At 27.2% G+C, this 15,813-nt stretch overlaps 1 protein-coding gene across 7 annotated transcripts in view; it reads left to right on the top strand.

The window, feature by feature from the left end:
• Positions 1–15,813, top strand: part of TpnT (Troponin T, skeletal muscle) — a 24,810-nt gene that overhangs the window by 6,967 nt on the left and 2,030 nt on the right. For 2 of the 7 annotated variants that reach the window (XM_014424331.3, XM_014424334.3), the window contains exons 2-14: positions 147–189; positions 379–396; positions 582–614; positions 7,533–7,550; positions 9,849–9,876; positions 10,780–10,905; positions 11,914–12,078; positions 12,173–12,226; positions 12,318–12,536; positions 12,619–12,689; positions 12,767–12,788; positions 12,870–12,950; positions 14,521–14,599. In XM_014424331.3, the coding sequence (XP_014279817.1) occupies positions 170–189; positions 379–396; positions 582–614; positions 7,533–7,550; positions 9,849–9,876; positions 10,780–10,905; positions 11,914–12,078; positions 12,173–12,226; positions 12,318–12,536; positions 12,619–12,689; positions 12,767–12,788; positions 12,870–12,950; positions 14,521–14,599 (934 nt within the window). In that variant the 5' untranslated portion in view covers positions 147–169. Of the gene's footprint in view, positions 1–146; positions 190–378; positions 397–581; positions 615–7,532; positions 7,551–9,848; positions 9,877–10,779; positions 10,906–11,913; positions 12,079–12,172; positions 12,227–12,317; positions 12,537–12,618; positions 12,690–12,766; positions 12,789–12,869; positions 12,951–14,180; positions 14,260–14,520; positions 14,600–15,813 lie in introns of all 7 variants that reach the window. The other 5 variants (XM_014424335.3, XM_067053675.1, XM_014424336.3 and 2 more) reach the window with 3 other exon arrangements.

Below are 15,813 nucleotides of genomic sequence, written 5' to 3' on the forward strand. Positions count from 1 at the left end.
TAGTAGATACTTTACTCACATTATTTTATGTTTAAATTCATTTCCCTTATAAGAAGTAAGGGAGGAGGTCGTTTATTAACCTTTGTTAATTAAATCATTTTATATATAAATATACATTAAAATTAATAAAATGTATTTACTTTCAGCCCCTTGCTCAATAACTGCCAACATGTCTGACGAGGAGTATTCGTGAGTATAAAAAACATGCAACTTGTGAAGTACAATGTCCTCTCCCTGATTCATGTATCATTTTTATGTGATAAATCCTCATTTGCTCCTATGTTCCCTCAAGTCATGTCAGATATGCATATAATGTATTACAATGTCTTATGTCTTATGTCTTGGATGAGCATGAACTAAATATAATCCATCTTTCAGGGAGTCCGAAGAGGAGACGTAAGTATCTTTGTCAATATATTATTTTAATGCTGTTTAATTAAGGTTTTATTACAAATATATGAGTTATTTATTTTGTAAAAGATAAAAATTATTGCATTGAATTACACTTATTTATCACATAATAAACAAATATAATTTGATTCTGTTTTATTTGTTTTATTTTATTTCGCGGAATACTAAAGTGTACCAGAGCCCGAGCCTCAAAAGAAGACTGAGTAAGTTTATATTCAATATTTTAAATATAAATGCTTCAATTGTCTTTGGCGTTGGATAGGTGCTTTTGCTTTTTTTAATTTTAAAAACTATTTATAAAGAAGAAAAAGACTTCAAAATCTCTGCCAAGACAGAAACAAAGTCTGCCTTCACAACATTACACAGTTAACATTCACATTAATCAATCATTGAGCTGTATCATTTTCCATCAAAAAATTTAAATATCATCCAAAAGTCATTTAAGCTATTAATTTTCATCTCACTGGAAATAATAAAGAAAAAAGAGAATATTCGTTAAGCAAAATAACACTGCATGACAGCTTCAAACAAAGCAATTCCCGCCTTTAAAATAAATGAATAAATAATAATTAATATACTCATATTTTCTATTACTTATTTAACATTTATATTGCTATAAACTAATAATTCGTCGAATATAACTTTGAACACATATTGCTCTAGGGCTTTTACACACAATATTTCAATATTAAATATCAAACAAATACAAGTTGTTTAACAATGGCATAATATAAAAAAACATATGGTATATAAAGGTATCATATTATTTTTAATCTATGTTTAGTATAATTTTCAAAATTCGCAAACTCCTGGAAAAATTATTACATGATGAAAATCCTATACTTACAGGTGTTCTTAAATAACACTAACAATATTACATTTATTTTAATTTATTAACAAATACGCTAAATATACACCGTTCGGAAACTGAAAAGTTGGAAATTAAAGTTTTTAATAAAATTTGTGTATCAAAATTATTAGTGATAGAAATTATTTCGCTATTACACTTATTGTTAGCAGAATAAAATTAAATGATAAAGTTTATAACTCGGATATGATTACAGTTACCAACTTTTTGCTATAATCTGTATGATCAAATATATCTATACAGAATGATTAATTCCTAAACATATCAAAGGATAAAAGCTAATACCTGTTAAAATGAACAAAGATAATTCATGATAGTGATTATTAAAATCATGTAAATCAGTGATTTTTTGGTCACTCTATAAGGCGGCGTGTCAGTGAACACCATTATGAATCGGCCGCAAAATACGAAAACTCTTATTTATTTTCAATTTGGAAGGCAGTACCAACTCCAAAATATTTTCAAGAAATTCTGAGAGTAATTAAGAATATAGATTTTGAATGGCCGGTAGCTAGAAAAGCATTCTCAAAGAATTATTGGTTAAATGACAAGTTCCAACTTCCAAAGGAAAATTCAAGAATTGCAGTTGGATTCGACTATTGTATTTTATTTGAAAAGTTTTAATATGCATAAACTTTTACAGATTGTTATTAGTAAAAAATATCCATACTTAAATTAAAATATTTTTTTTTATTTATATTATATTTTCTAGAACAAAAGATTAGACTTTTGGGAAAAAGTGTGATAGCAATGTCTTTGATAATTTAACGACTGTCGATAGGCTTTTCTATAGTAGCGACCACTGTTGATAGCGCTGCCAAACGCCAACCCTCGTATACACCACATCGATTTCCAGCATTTTCAAAATCTGTCGTCAGATTCATTAATTGAATAGAATCAGATTTTAGTATTCTATATTTGATTCACCATTCTTATTTTTTTAATGTTACATCAGGTTCAACGAAATCAATAATCTCGATATGAGCTTTATGTGATTTGGTCGATTTCAATTTTTTTTCGCCATAAAAAATCTTCAATTTCCAATTACCAAAATACTACAACAAATTCTCAATAAGCGATCCTACCAACCTTCTGATACCGACTTAAATGATAACAGGAAGGACTTGTCGCCATCTCATCAATTACGCCGTAATTTCTTCAAAAATATTTTAATGGCGTTATGCATCTAATTGTAACTGGATTTTCATATTTGAAAATTAAGCCTTCATATGATGTCATTCATAAGGTAGAACCTGATTTTGGGCAGAGATTATCAAAGAATGTATATATCAATAGCATAATAGAACTGAGTCAAAGAACAATTTTTAAAAAGTTAATTTACAAAAAGGGAAATTAAATAAAATCCTAAGACATTAATAAGAGAAGTGAATCACGTTACAGGTGAATAAAAATAAGATAAAATCAAAATTAGCGTAAATGGAACATCCCAAAAGTAAACAATCTGAATACTTTGTTTTAACAATAGTATGAGGGAAAAAAATCGCCAACCCTTTACGCTGAAAGTCATGAAGAAGGGAGGCAAAGACCTTTAAAGGGTTGCTTTATAATAACAAAGTTTTGTTTCACCATCAAATATTACCTACATTACCTAAAATCCCTTCGACCTCCATCAATTAAGTTCACACGGTCTGATGTTAGGCTAGGTGGTTGGAACCGAAATTCCAATCGAAACCACAATTTCTCGTCCCAATAAACCACGAACTATTGAAAAATAGTAAAAAGCCGCACTTTGGCCATTAATTATTTGGTTAAAAAATATTGCTACTTAAAATGGGATTAACTAATATTCATCATACACAGCTAATGTTACATAGGACTAAATTAAATTAAATCAGCATTTAATTTCCAAACAATAACACAATCATGTAAGTACTACATGTCAGGGCTGCTAACTGAGCCCAGGCCCAACTCGTTCAATTATATTAACATATGAGTCAAGGTTTGTAATGAAAACATAAAACTGCCTATAAACAACATACTATTTATAAATAAATCATTCTGCCAGAGTATGATAAAGGTAAATGATAGTATTCATTAACGATTTTTGGGTTAACCCATTAAGCCCCATGACACCAAGGACTTTGCACCCAATACTCCTCCTTGACAGTAGGCCTGCCAGATATTTCCTTGAATAAATATTATAGTACAATTTTTGTCAATGGTAGATTTTACCTTGAGCTACCTTTCTTATATTTTGAATTAAATATGAAACCTGAACAGCTCATACTTCAATAAATACTTTTTTTATTTTAAAATATTGTCGCATTACCCGGGCCAAGAAATAAATCACAAAGAACAGAAGCAAAAACAATTTTTGTATTGCAAAGGAACGAAACTATTCATAACACTTTAACTAACCTAGCGGTAATCTCTTTTTTTTTTTTTTACACACCTTCCAAAAAACAGCTGTTTTAATTCATCGATGATTTCAATTATAATCCACAGACCAGATGACATCGTTACATTGTCCCCTTCTTAAAAACTGTTCGTCCCGAACAAAACCTTTACATCCCAGATATTGGAATACGTTTCCTATGATACCGAGAAAAATCTTATTTTGTTTTGTCTTTAGTCTCAAGTACTTCTATGCTTATCCTACTTTATGATTTTCCAATTTTTTTTTTACCATTATTATGATGTTCTCCATGTCTTGAACTGATTGAGTCATTTTCTTTAGCTCCATAACTTCTTATTTTTTTCATCATCTCATATCCTATCTTTATCCCTTCTATTACATTCTTTACGTCTGTTAATATACTTCCTCTCTTCTTCATGTGTTCTTCTTCTATTAACCCTCTTCCCTTTTTATCTTCATCATATCTATCATTTTTTCCTCTTTCTCTCCAGCTGTAATCTTACCTGTGACAAGAGTTATCGCCTTTCCTTCTTTCTCTCCATCTGTAATCGTCAGACCTCTATCAACCGTACTTCTACTATCGTCTCTTCGTCTATCCATTCTATCTTTGTCTCTATCCCTTTCTCTTTCCCTGTAATAATCTCTTTTGCTAGAATGACTATCCACACTCCTAGAGTTTCCCTTATCCTTATGCTTTCAAATATATTGTACTCCAATACCTTTGTATATACCTTCCTTGACTTCTTCGAAATCTTTGGCACTCGCTACATTTTCACCGAGGGTTAAAGTCCTGATAATCTCAAGCTCTGTTGTAGGTCCAGATCACGCACCCCATCAGTAAAAATATCGAGACCCATGTTTTCCCGGACGTCCTCTGGAATCATAACATAAATCAACTTCTCCAGTCCAGAAACTTCCACTCTGAGCTACTGCATCAGTTTCCCAGGATTCTGCCTTCTTGTCCTGAACCGTTCTCCATGTACCTGCGTCAGATGAGGGCAACATAATCTATTCTCGAAATCGTCATGAAAATAGTTGAAGTCCTGACGTTTCTCAGAAGTTGACATACACACTCTAAATAATATTCAGAGTCTCCTCTCGAAATAAAACGATTATGGAAGTCCATGACGACTCTCCGTCGCATGTTGAAGGCTTGATAAGACTTGATCTAGCTGGGGCTTCCGAAACGTCTTATTCCATGTTGCGAGCATCCCTCTCTAGTTTAAATCGCACATCCACGATACGTCCTCTGGTCTTAACCCCTTGTTCCAGGAAGTCAACTTCACCTTCAAAGCTCCCAATATAACGCACCACTCCGACCTCTCCTTCACATCGTCTTTCTGTGGTCCTTAGCTTCCCTGCGCTTCCTAAGTCCTTTTCAATGTTCTTGAACTTGACTGTCAGACTTTTTTTCAATTCATCCTGGCCAGGTTCCATTACATCCATCGTGGATTATTACATCCATTTCCCTAAGTACTGACAACAAATCTTCCATATTCGCTGCCTGGCCGTGTGATAACTGTTCGTAACCTCTTCTTCTTCCAAGTATCTCAATACATCACTTCCTATCTACAATAAAAAAAATAGTTTCTTCTCATTTTCTTACCCAAAATCGCGCTTCTGACACCAATTGTCGTGTTACCCGGGCCAAGAAACAAATCATAAATAACAGAATCCAAAACAATTTTTTTTATAGCAAAGAAACGAAACCATTCACACACTAACACTTCAATCAACTTAGCGTAACTCTCTTTTTTGCACACACTTCAAAAAACAGATGTTTTAATTTATCGATGATTTTAATTATAATCGATCGACCTAATAATATCGCTACAGTATTATTTTATTTTTTCAATATCTATAAACATGCTAAATAAGAATAATACTAGTTCACACCTACTTTTGGTATTCATCGTAATTGAAACGTAGAAATAATATTTCTTTATTTTCATTTTCCTCATATTGCTAAATCTTTATTTAGTTAGTTAATCCTCCTCTTTCTCCTTTGGTGCTTCCTTGACTTTATTCATGGAATAAATAAATAAACAATACTGCTGATAATAAAATTTACCCAGTATGTGATGATTATTATTAGAACATTATGGGTGTTTAATATAGTAATTCATCATAATACAGAGGCAGATCCAGAAATTGTCTTAGGGAGTAACAAAAAAATCTTTATAAGGTTCTATTATTGATTAGTGTCAAAAGCTGAGGTGTTTCAATTTAAAGGGGATGAGTTTCAAAATACAAAATAACTACTCATTTCATTATGAAAGAAATTTTGTTTTGTTTAAAATAAAAATTTTGAAGATACAATATAAAATTATTCCCAAAATTTAAATTTGTTTTTTATGGGAGCATGCTTTCTCTCACCTCTGGATCTATCAATTTTGTCGTAGATGTGCATACATTTTCAGCTACAGAGGCAATAAATATACACACATCTGTATGTATATATTTATCAACATATATAATAACACACATATGAGCACATAAAATGTGTAACTATAAACAGCTTTAGTAAAGTTTATATCAATAAAATTCTAAAATATCTTGAAACAGATAATTAATGAAACAAAAGAGATGTTAAATTATACTTTACATATTTTTAATAAAATCTACACTTAAAATATGATTATAGATGAAAACTGGATTACAGGTGTCATGTTATATTCTACAGCTTAATGATATAACTTGCTTTATTTCCAGTGAATGGGCAAACAATGCATAATTAATTATTCAACGTAACCAGGGTTAAATAATTTTTCTTTTTATTGTTGATAACTAATTTCTTGTCTTCCAACTTTACTTTTGAAATAATTATTTGGGTTATGAATTCAATTTAATTTTAATATATTAAACACTTACATTAATTGAAGAAATGTCAATGCAGCTGAACAAAGTTTATTGTATGCTAATAGCTGTAGAATTTGGTAGCCAAAATCCATCTCATCATTTTAACATTTCTAATATATAGTCACCATTCTTAATTTATTAATGAATTAACTTTTAAACAATTAACATAACTAAACTAGTCTTGCTTAATTATAACACTTTTTGTAACTATAATTATTTTTATATAGCTATTTATTTTTATTTTTTCTAGAATATATTTGTTTTTATATTTATGTATTTTTTCATACCAATATCTGATAAACTTTTTATAAATTAATATTTTTTTCTTTTTTAATTATTTAGTAGAGCTTTTCTTTTTTAACATCTAAATATTTTTCTTCCCACATTGAACAAATTATAGTGCATAATAAGTTATCTATAAATTATGAAGGATAATATTTATAAGTATAATCAGTTATCATTTTGTTAAGATGGTTAAGTCATGAGGATTCATCAACAAAATCAACAATCAAGTGACCCAGAAGTTAATTTTAAATTAGAAGTTTTAAATTAAGTTTGTAAACCTTATCAAATAATTTTAATTAATATTTATTTGTTGGTAACAATAACATTTTTTTTATAAATGTTCAATATCTTAGTCAAAATAAACCTCATGAAACAATTTGTACAAAATTTATTTTCATGTAAACTGTATAGATAATTAATTGGAAGCACATCTATTATTTATACATGACATATACAGTTTTGTCATTTATTTCTTTTTAATTTGTTTACAATTATGAATATAATTGTTCTTTTTTTCAAATTAATTAATTTTTTTTTGAGAAAGTTATAAAATTACCTTTTAAAAAAAAAATGTTTAAATTAATCATCGTTAATTGATATTATGATTGTTAAATGAAGGTGAATCATAAAAGGCTTAATCCAACTTTACTGAAATGATTTATTCTTTAATGATAATTTGTTCCAAGGGATTATGTAACATTTAACTAATATATACTTTCTGTCTCTTTATAGGCGTAGACAATCTGAAAAGTAAGTTTCAACCGGATTTTGTGCATGAGCATGATTATACTGCTTATAATCTTAAATAGCAAAATAATTGCTTAATTAAAAATTTCCCAACAAGTTTTGAAAAAAAGCTTCAACATAAACTTTTTTTTATTTATAACATATTTTTTTTGTCTCGTAGAAATATCTCCTTACAAAACAGGGGTCACCAATACCATATGTTAATATGTTCCATTACTTCACTTTGATAATACTTATAAAAACAAAGCAAACATGAGAATATGTTAAAATAATTTTTGACTGATTAAATAATTGGATCTGATTTTCAATAAACCATGTATGGAATAAATTTTTCCCTATTTTCAATCCTGGTCTTATAAATTATTTACCTCTCAATGATTATTGCTGTAACATTTTCTGAAAGAGTATTTTACTTTTTCTCTACTGTTAACTCATTAAAAAATTTCTATTCTGAAAACTAGAACTGTTATTACATAAGTCAATTATAAATTACTCTAAAACAGTCATACTTGTTTAAAGAATTTTTTAAATAATTAAGAATCAATAATTATACAGAAAAGTTTTTATTCTTATTTTTAAAGGAATACAAGCAACAGTTATTAAAAAAAAAAAAAAAAAAAGAAGCTCTTTTGATTAAATAAATACAGTATAGTACTCCTCAGGCAGTAAATTAATAAACCACCATTATCCAATTTATATATTTATATATCATACATAACAAAATATTCTAATTAATTTAAATACAACTCTGAACAAAAACCTTATGCACTCATATAACCAAATAATTCAAAAGAGCAATAAATATTAGGGATAAAAGTATATTCTATTCAGAATCTTGTGAAGATACCGTTCATCATTAATGTAATATTGAGTTACTGTGAAAACAATTTAAAAAATATTTTAGATAGTAAAATTTGAAGCTATTAGGATCAGATTTTCAAATTTCGAATAATTTATGACATTATAATAAGTTCTTCATTTTAGTGTTGATTTAATGAAAGTAACTAAAACATTTCGGGATACTCTTCAATTGTAATGGACATCTCTAACAATGAGGCTTTTTCTTTTGAATGATTCATTAATATTATTATAGATACGAAAGTGCTAACTCAATACATCATTTCTGGCATCATCTATTGTATACAAATTTCAACTATAAATTGAATTGTTAAATGTATCCAATTAACATAATTGTCAGAAATGAGGAGTAGTAAAAGAAAAAAATATCTTTATCTAAAACTTGAACTTGAGATTATAAAAAAGGAAATAAAGTAACTCCTATTATTTACTGCAAAAAAAGTAATGAACTTTTTTTCTGAGAAGCAACAAAGTTACTAAGAAATTCAGGTAAGTAAATGTTACTAGCAATTTACTTGTATACAATAAAGTAGCTAATGATAAAAAGTGAAGTTTTATAAACGAGTAGCTGTTTTGATATTTTTGCCTTAAATTATTCCAGAAAGTTTGATAACTTTATTAATTATAAAAACTGTTGAAATTTCCAAGATTTAAATTGTATATATATTGCAAGGATAAAGGCACATAAACAAATCATGGATGATTTGAAAAAGAAATTTGCATGAAATGGTAAAAACTTAATTTAAAAATAGTTCCTATATAGAGAATAGTAATTCTCATATGATTTCAGTCATACCAAAGGCATTTTTGTGGGTAATAATCTAACTTGTTTTTTTTTTTATTTGTTTTTTTTTTTCCACCTTCAGAACTGGATTCACCCAAATTGGTGACTCCTGAAGTAGAAAGTTATTTATTAACAGTGCTATTATATGTTAAGACATAAAAGGTAAATAATGTTCAATATAATGAATGCTAGTTCACAATATTGCTATACTCTGTTTTATCATCCATGTTTTTTGTTTTGTTTTTTTTTCAAATAAATTATAAATATCAACAATTTTTTAACACAAATCTGCATGTTTTTTGTGATATTTTCCTCAGTTATAGTATTGATTTTTTTCACTTTATTTTTTTTTTCGTGGATGTCTCTTTTAATGTACATAAATGAAACAAAACTAATAATCATTTGAATAATACATTTTTCCTTTTATTTAAAAAATATTTTGGATTTTTGAAATTCATATAATCAATACATTATCAAGAAATGAATTTTAATATTAATTTGTAATCATTTATAATATTAATTTATAATCATTAATGTATTAAAGACAATAAATATTCTAAGAATACCTATGCCAATTAGTCAATATTTATTCCTGCATTCTTCATAATAATCATTTCATTGATGTAATTTGTATTTCTAAAACTTTTTCATGATTTTAGGGGCGATGGTGATCCAGAATTTGTAAAAGTAAGTACACAAAATAACTTTATTATAAATTAACACAAATTTTCATAACTTTCTAGTTTAAAATAAAAATTAAATTATTATTAGAAGATTATAAATCAAAGCTTTAAGTCTCTCAAATAGCTGTGAATAACTAATCTCTTAAGGTTTCCTTAATTCAGGCATCATCAGAACCAAAAAAATATTAATGCAGACCAGAGATAGCACTTTTCTCTTCACCAGCTTAAAAAAATACTAACTTAATAAAAATTGTTTATATATACTTATGAGTATATAATATAATTTCAATTCTTAGTTTTTGTTTTTTCTTTTATTAATAATTAATTAATTAAAACAAAAAGTTACACTTTAATGATGACAAAATAACTTTATAATAAATAAATTTTACTATATACCAATATGTTTGTGAAACAATTTTCTTTTAGTGATTATTGACAAATGATTATGATCAACCAAATAATTATAATTTATTTATTTTTTATAAAACTCTATAATAACTCCTTTTAATAATTCAATACTTTAAAATTAAATTTTAAGGTAATGTAACAATATTTAAACCATAACAATACTGTCTGTACTGTTATGGGTATATCAGAAGTAAATACAATAACATCACTACAATCAAACTTTTTGTCTTTATTTAGATGGAAAAAAAGAAAAAGTTTACTTATTATGATATTGTTAATTACTACTCTATTCTGATATATATATATATATGACATAAATTAAAATAATTAAATAAAATAAAAGATGAGAAATAGATATACTAAAAAATAAAACATAAATTTCAAATTAAAAACTATACATAAATGTTTATAGCTACACATAAACAAGAGCTCATTTATCATACAATTAAGTTATTTCCATAGAATACTATCATCAATAATACCAATCTGTTTCTCACAGCGCCAGGAGGCTAAAACATCAGCTTTGGACGAACAACTCAAGGACTACATAGCAGAATGGAGAAAACAAAGAGCGAAAGAGGAAGAGGACCTGAAACGCCTCAAAGAAAAGCAAGCCAAAAGAAAGGTACATAAAAAATCTCTTCCAATAAATAAATTATTTCATCTTCCTTTAGTTCAATTAATTTTACATAAGGATGGAAGAAAGTTTAAAAAATTATTTTCATTAATGTTCCTATGTATATATTTTTCAAATAAAATCATCCTTGTCATTAATTTGAAAGTAATTACTGTAAAGTAAAGTAAAATCCCTTAACACATGGAGCTGCTTGAAAGAAACTGATTAGTAACACAAATTACGAATCATTGGTAGGCCTGGTAACAGGTTTGTAATAAGTTTCAAGTGACTTGACTGTTGATGCACTACTGAGTTTCTTGACAGTTTTTAACCATCTTTCGAGGATAACACCAGCCCCCCCCCCCTTCAACTATGGATGAAAAAAAGATTAACCTGAAATTGATAAGAATTCAGTTTTATACAACTTCATGCTTTCAAGCTATTCCATTAAGGATGAAATAAAAAAGGCCTAAAATAAAGTCGGGAAATTAGGGAATATAGTAAGTAGGTAAAAATTAATAAGTTTCATATTATAATTTGTACATAATTTACCATCCTTTGGACATGTGCTAAAAGCATAGAAATTTAGCATCTGAAGATTTAATTCACTAAGATATAATCAGCAGTGAAAATTTCTTTTAAGATATGAATAAACCCGATATCTTCTTTATTTTTTAAGCCTCAGTAAAAACACAGAATATGAATAACTTAATAAATCAAGATATTAACTTAAATAATGGGATTGTACTAAACATGTTGTATTGGATGTTAGAGGATTTCATTATTGAGTTTATACATACACAAAAAATATATTAATCATAAACTATATACTTAATGTAAGATAAAATAACAAAAAACTCTATAAACCTGAAAAAAATAGTTTCCTTCTCATTATTTATTCTTAATGTTAATGATTATTGATCCGAGTTTATTAGTAACTATACAGTCTTTAAAAATTGTATATTAATTGTTTAAAATAATAATTTTTCACAAACGATACTATATTATGATTTATAGGTTATGAGAGCTGAAGAAGAAAAGAGACTCGCTGAAAAGAAAAAGCAAGAGGAAGAAAGGCGAGTCAGAGAAGCTGAGGAAAAGAAACAGAGAGATATTGAGGAAAAGAGGCGTAGACTTGAGGAAGCAGAAAAAAAACGACAGGCAATGATGGCAGCTCTTAAGGTGAATACCTTAAAATATATATTATTTGTCAAATGATTCAAATATTTTTTAAGCACCTACTTGAAGTACATTAATATGTCACATTAACTTACAGGATCAAAGTAAAAGCAAGGGCCCAAACTTCACAATCAGCAAAAAGGAAGCTGGTGTAAGTAACATTTTATCAAATGCACTAATTGAGGCTGAGAAAAAAGTCTCTGTAAATACAATTTGAAAAATAATTAATAATTTATGTTTAGCTGAACTTGTCTTCAGCACAAATTGAAAGGAACAAAACAAAGGAACAATTAGAAGAAGAAAAACGTATCTCCCTTAGCATAAGGATTAAACCATTAAATATTGAAAATCTAAACATTGACAGATTACGATTAAAAGCTATTGAACTATGGGATTGCATTGTTAAACTGGAAACTGAAAAGTATGATCTTGAGGAGAGGCAAAAACGTCAAGATTATGATGTATGTATAGACAGAAATAAAACATATAATTTATAGGTTGGCTAAAGAAACTTACAGTAATATCTTATGCTTCTTTCTATAGCTTAAGGAACTGAAGGAGAGACAAAAGCAGCAACTTAGGCACAAAGCACTGAAGAAAGGTTTAGACCCAGAGTAAGACAAATAGTTTTTTAAACTTAACTGAAACACTATTGAAACTATCTGAAATTAACCATAACTCTTATTTTTAGGGCTTTGACTGGCAAATATCCAGTAAGTTGAATCATAATTTACAATCAATTGATTACAATTTAGAAAAAATATTTAATTTATTTAATTTTCATTATTCCATAGCCCAAAATTCAGGTTGCATCTAAATATGAACGTAGAGTTGATACAAGGTCATATGATGACAAGAAAAAACTTTTTGAGGGCGTAAGTACTTTTCTAATATGCTATAGAATTCTAATTTTTGATATATTTCCAAAGTTTGTAGGCAATTTCAGAATTTTGTTTAAATATAGATGGTATAATCCAACTTATTAGAAAAAGAAATACATATATATTCTTAAATTAAAGTAAAGAAAAAAACGCACTATAATTTAAGATTTTTACAATGGAAAAATATGTACTACATAAGTAAAAATATGTTTAAATTTAACCTAAAACATATTTATTAAATATCGTATTAGATTCTACTACATCATACCATTTTATTTATTTTTTTCATAGAAAATGGTTAAAATATTGCCAGAATAAGTTTTTAAGGAAAAAAAAATCAATTTAATTAATATAATTGATATGTAATAATGCTATTACATATCAATTTAATTAATATAATTGATATGTAATAATGCTATTACATATCAATTTAATTAATATAATTTAGCTTTATGGAGAAATATTGTTTTTCCTTATTGTTAAAAAAAAAATTGTTCATTGAAGATTGAATCAACAGACAATTATTACAAGATAAATATTAATATTTCATAAAATCATTTCAATGTTATATTAAATTAGGCATTTAGTCATAAGTTGATAAACATAATCAGTATATGTTACTTGTAATCAATTGTAATCACAAAAGTCATATTCTTCTCATGATATAAACATCTGAATTATTATAATTTATCTTCCACTGATTCATTAAATTAAAAAAACACAACATAAACACATATTTCTGAACAAAAATAAATAACTAAATACTGTTAATCAATTTAAACTCTACAATTTATTCTTTTTGTTTCTACCATGGCAGCCAAATGTTAAAAATAACTTTAAAAATTTTTTTTTTAGTTAAATAAAAAGAAATTATTTTTTAAATAGAAAATACAGTTAAAAATAACGTAGACAATTTTCAATCACAAATTTTCAACAAATTCTCAGTATTCATTTTTTATTACATCCTTGGCTAGTAATTCTCATGTCAGGACTTCCCCCTGCGATTCCAACCATTTATGACTCCAAATTATGAAACAATATTGTAAATATGTTCTAATATTGTAACAATTAAAAAAAAAAAAAGCTTTAATTTTTTATAAGTAGTTCAAATACTAAACAAAAGTAAACAAGTATATACATGAAGAAGGGATTTCTCTTAAATATAATAGTACTAATTGCATGCACATAAAATATTTGTATAAACACTATATCATGGTGTGTTAGGGTTGGGAAACCTTGACTGCTGAAGAATTAGAAAAAATATGGAAGTCTAGATATGAACAATTTACTAAGCGAAAACATGGTAAGTTACTGGTGGGAATGCAAATACATTTGCCCGAGGAATGATCCCTTTGAAGTGCAACTAAGACTGTGTACTTCAAAGTTTGTTTGTTTTCCCCTTAGATCGTATGCCTACAACCCCCAACCTTGTGTATAAAACGTCAAATCTATGTATATGTATATTTTTTTCCATTTTTTAAAAATTTTGCAATGATTTTTTTTTTTCGGATGAAAGTCCAATAGTCTAGAGAAAAGTTTGTGAGTTTTTAAGCATGTTACACAGGGCTTGATGGAGCAGAACAAGGAGACTCTTGAAAAACAATGGATGGAGAAAAGTGATCAGTTTGGCAGTCGCCCACAAAGTAAGTAGGCAAAACTCATATAACATTTTAATTCACCAATTCAAGATTGGTGTTATTAAAAATAGATTAACCATATGAAAACAATAAAATATCCTCCACATATACACTTAAAATAACTGGTCCATTAAAGTTCATTAATATATTTTATTGTCATGTGATATATTAATCATAATATTTACTAAATAAAATGCAATTCAAAATACATAATTAATTGTCTGACATTAATATCAAAAATCATAAAAATATCAACTAGTCTGTCTATGGGCTTAGCATCAGGAAACACTTGGATGTGGAGAACTTTTACCTAAAACGAATAAAAAGATGAGTAGAGTAAAACGTTTTTCAAATCTGGGATAAGCAAGTCATGTGTATATAAGTGTTATAACATACATATCAAAAAATTAAAATTGAGCAACTATTCAATTTCAGATTTTTACAGCCAGTAAAAATTGATCCCGTTGATTAATTGATTAATGACCAACCAACATATTTATTTACCATAGTCATTCTTATACGACTGGTAACTATCATGTAGACCAAGCTTGATTTATACACATTCTTGTTAAAGCATCAAGCAATGTATTATTAAATTATGGCTAATTTACCTTAACATCTTCCATTTTAAAATTATATATATATTATATATTATATAGATAGCATAATTAACCAAGTAAAAGCTTCCAAGCTTTCAAATTCACTCAATAGCATAAGTGATAATTAAAAACGTAATTTCAGTGATAAATTCTTTTTCATTTCTTCATACAAACTTATTACAAATTTCTTGGTGCCAAATTTCACTGTAATCAGACAGAAAGTTATGCAAAAAAAAAAAATGTAAGTTTACTGATACTCGATTTCGACGGGTAATGTTCTTTGTTTCCGAAATAATTGTGGACAAACACCAATAAAACTAGTTATATTTCAAACATTTTTATAAAAGTCATCTGGATCTTAAGGTATTGGAAAGAGAGTAAATAGCCACAAAAAATGTAAATAAACCTCCCAGCATGTGCAATCTGAGCATGCATAGTTTTCATATTAAATATTTAGTATTGCATGAAGAAATATTTTGTTTTTAAAAAATTATAGCACTTCAATATATTTGTTAAGAGAAACTATGAATATTTTATAAATTGTTAGTATTTTTATATTTTATACTCGATCATGTACAATTTATTTAAATCATGATACAATTTTTATATCTCTTTTCATTA

This window comes from Halyomorpha halys, unplaced genomic scaffold, assembly GCF_000696795.3.
Source record: "Halyomorpha halys isolate HHAL.00 unplaced genomic scaffold, Hhal_1.1 Scaffold465.1, whole genome shotgun sequence".
In the NCBI taxonomy this organism is placed as follows: Eukaryota; Metazoa; Arthropoda; class Insecta; order Hemiptera; family Pentatomidae; genus Halyomorpha; species Halyomorpha halys.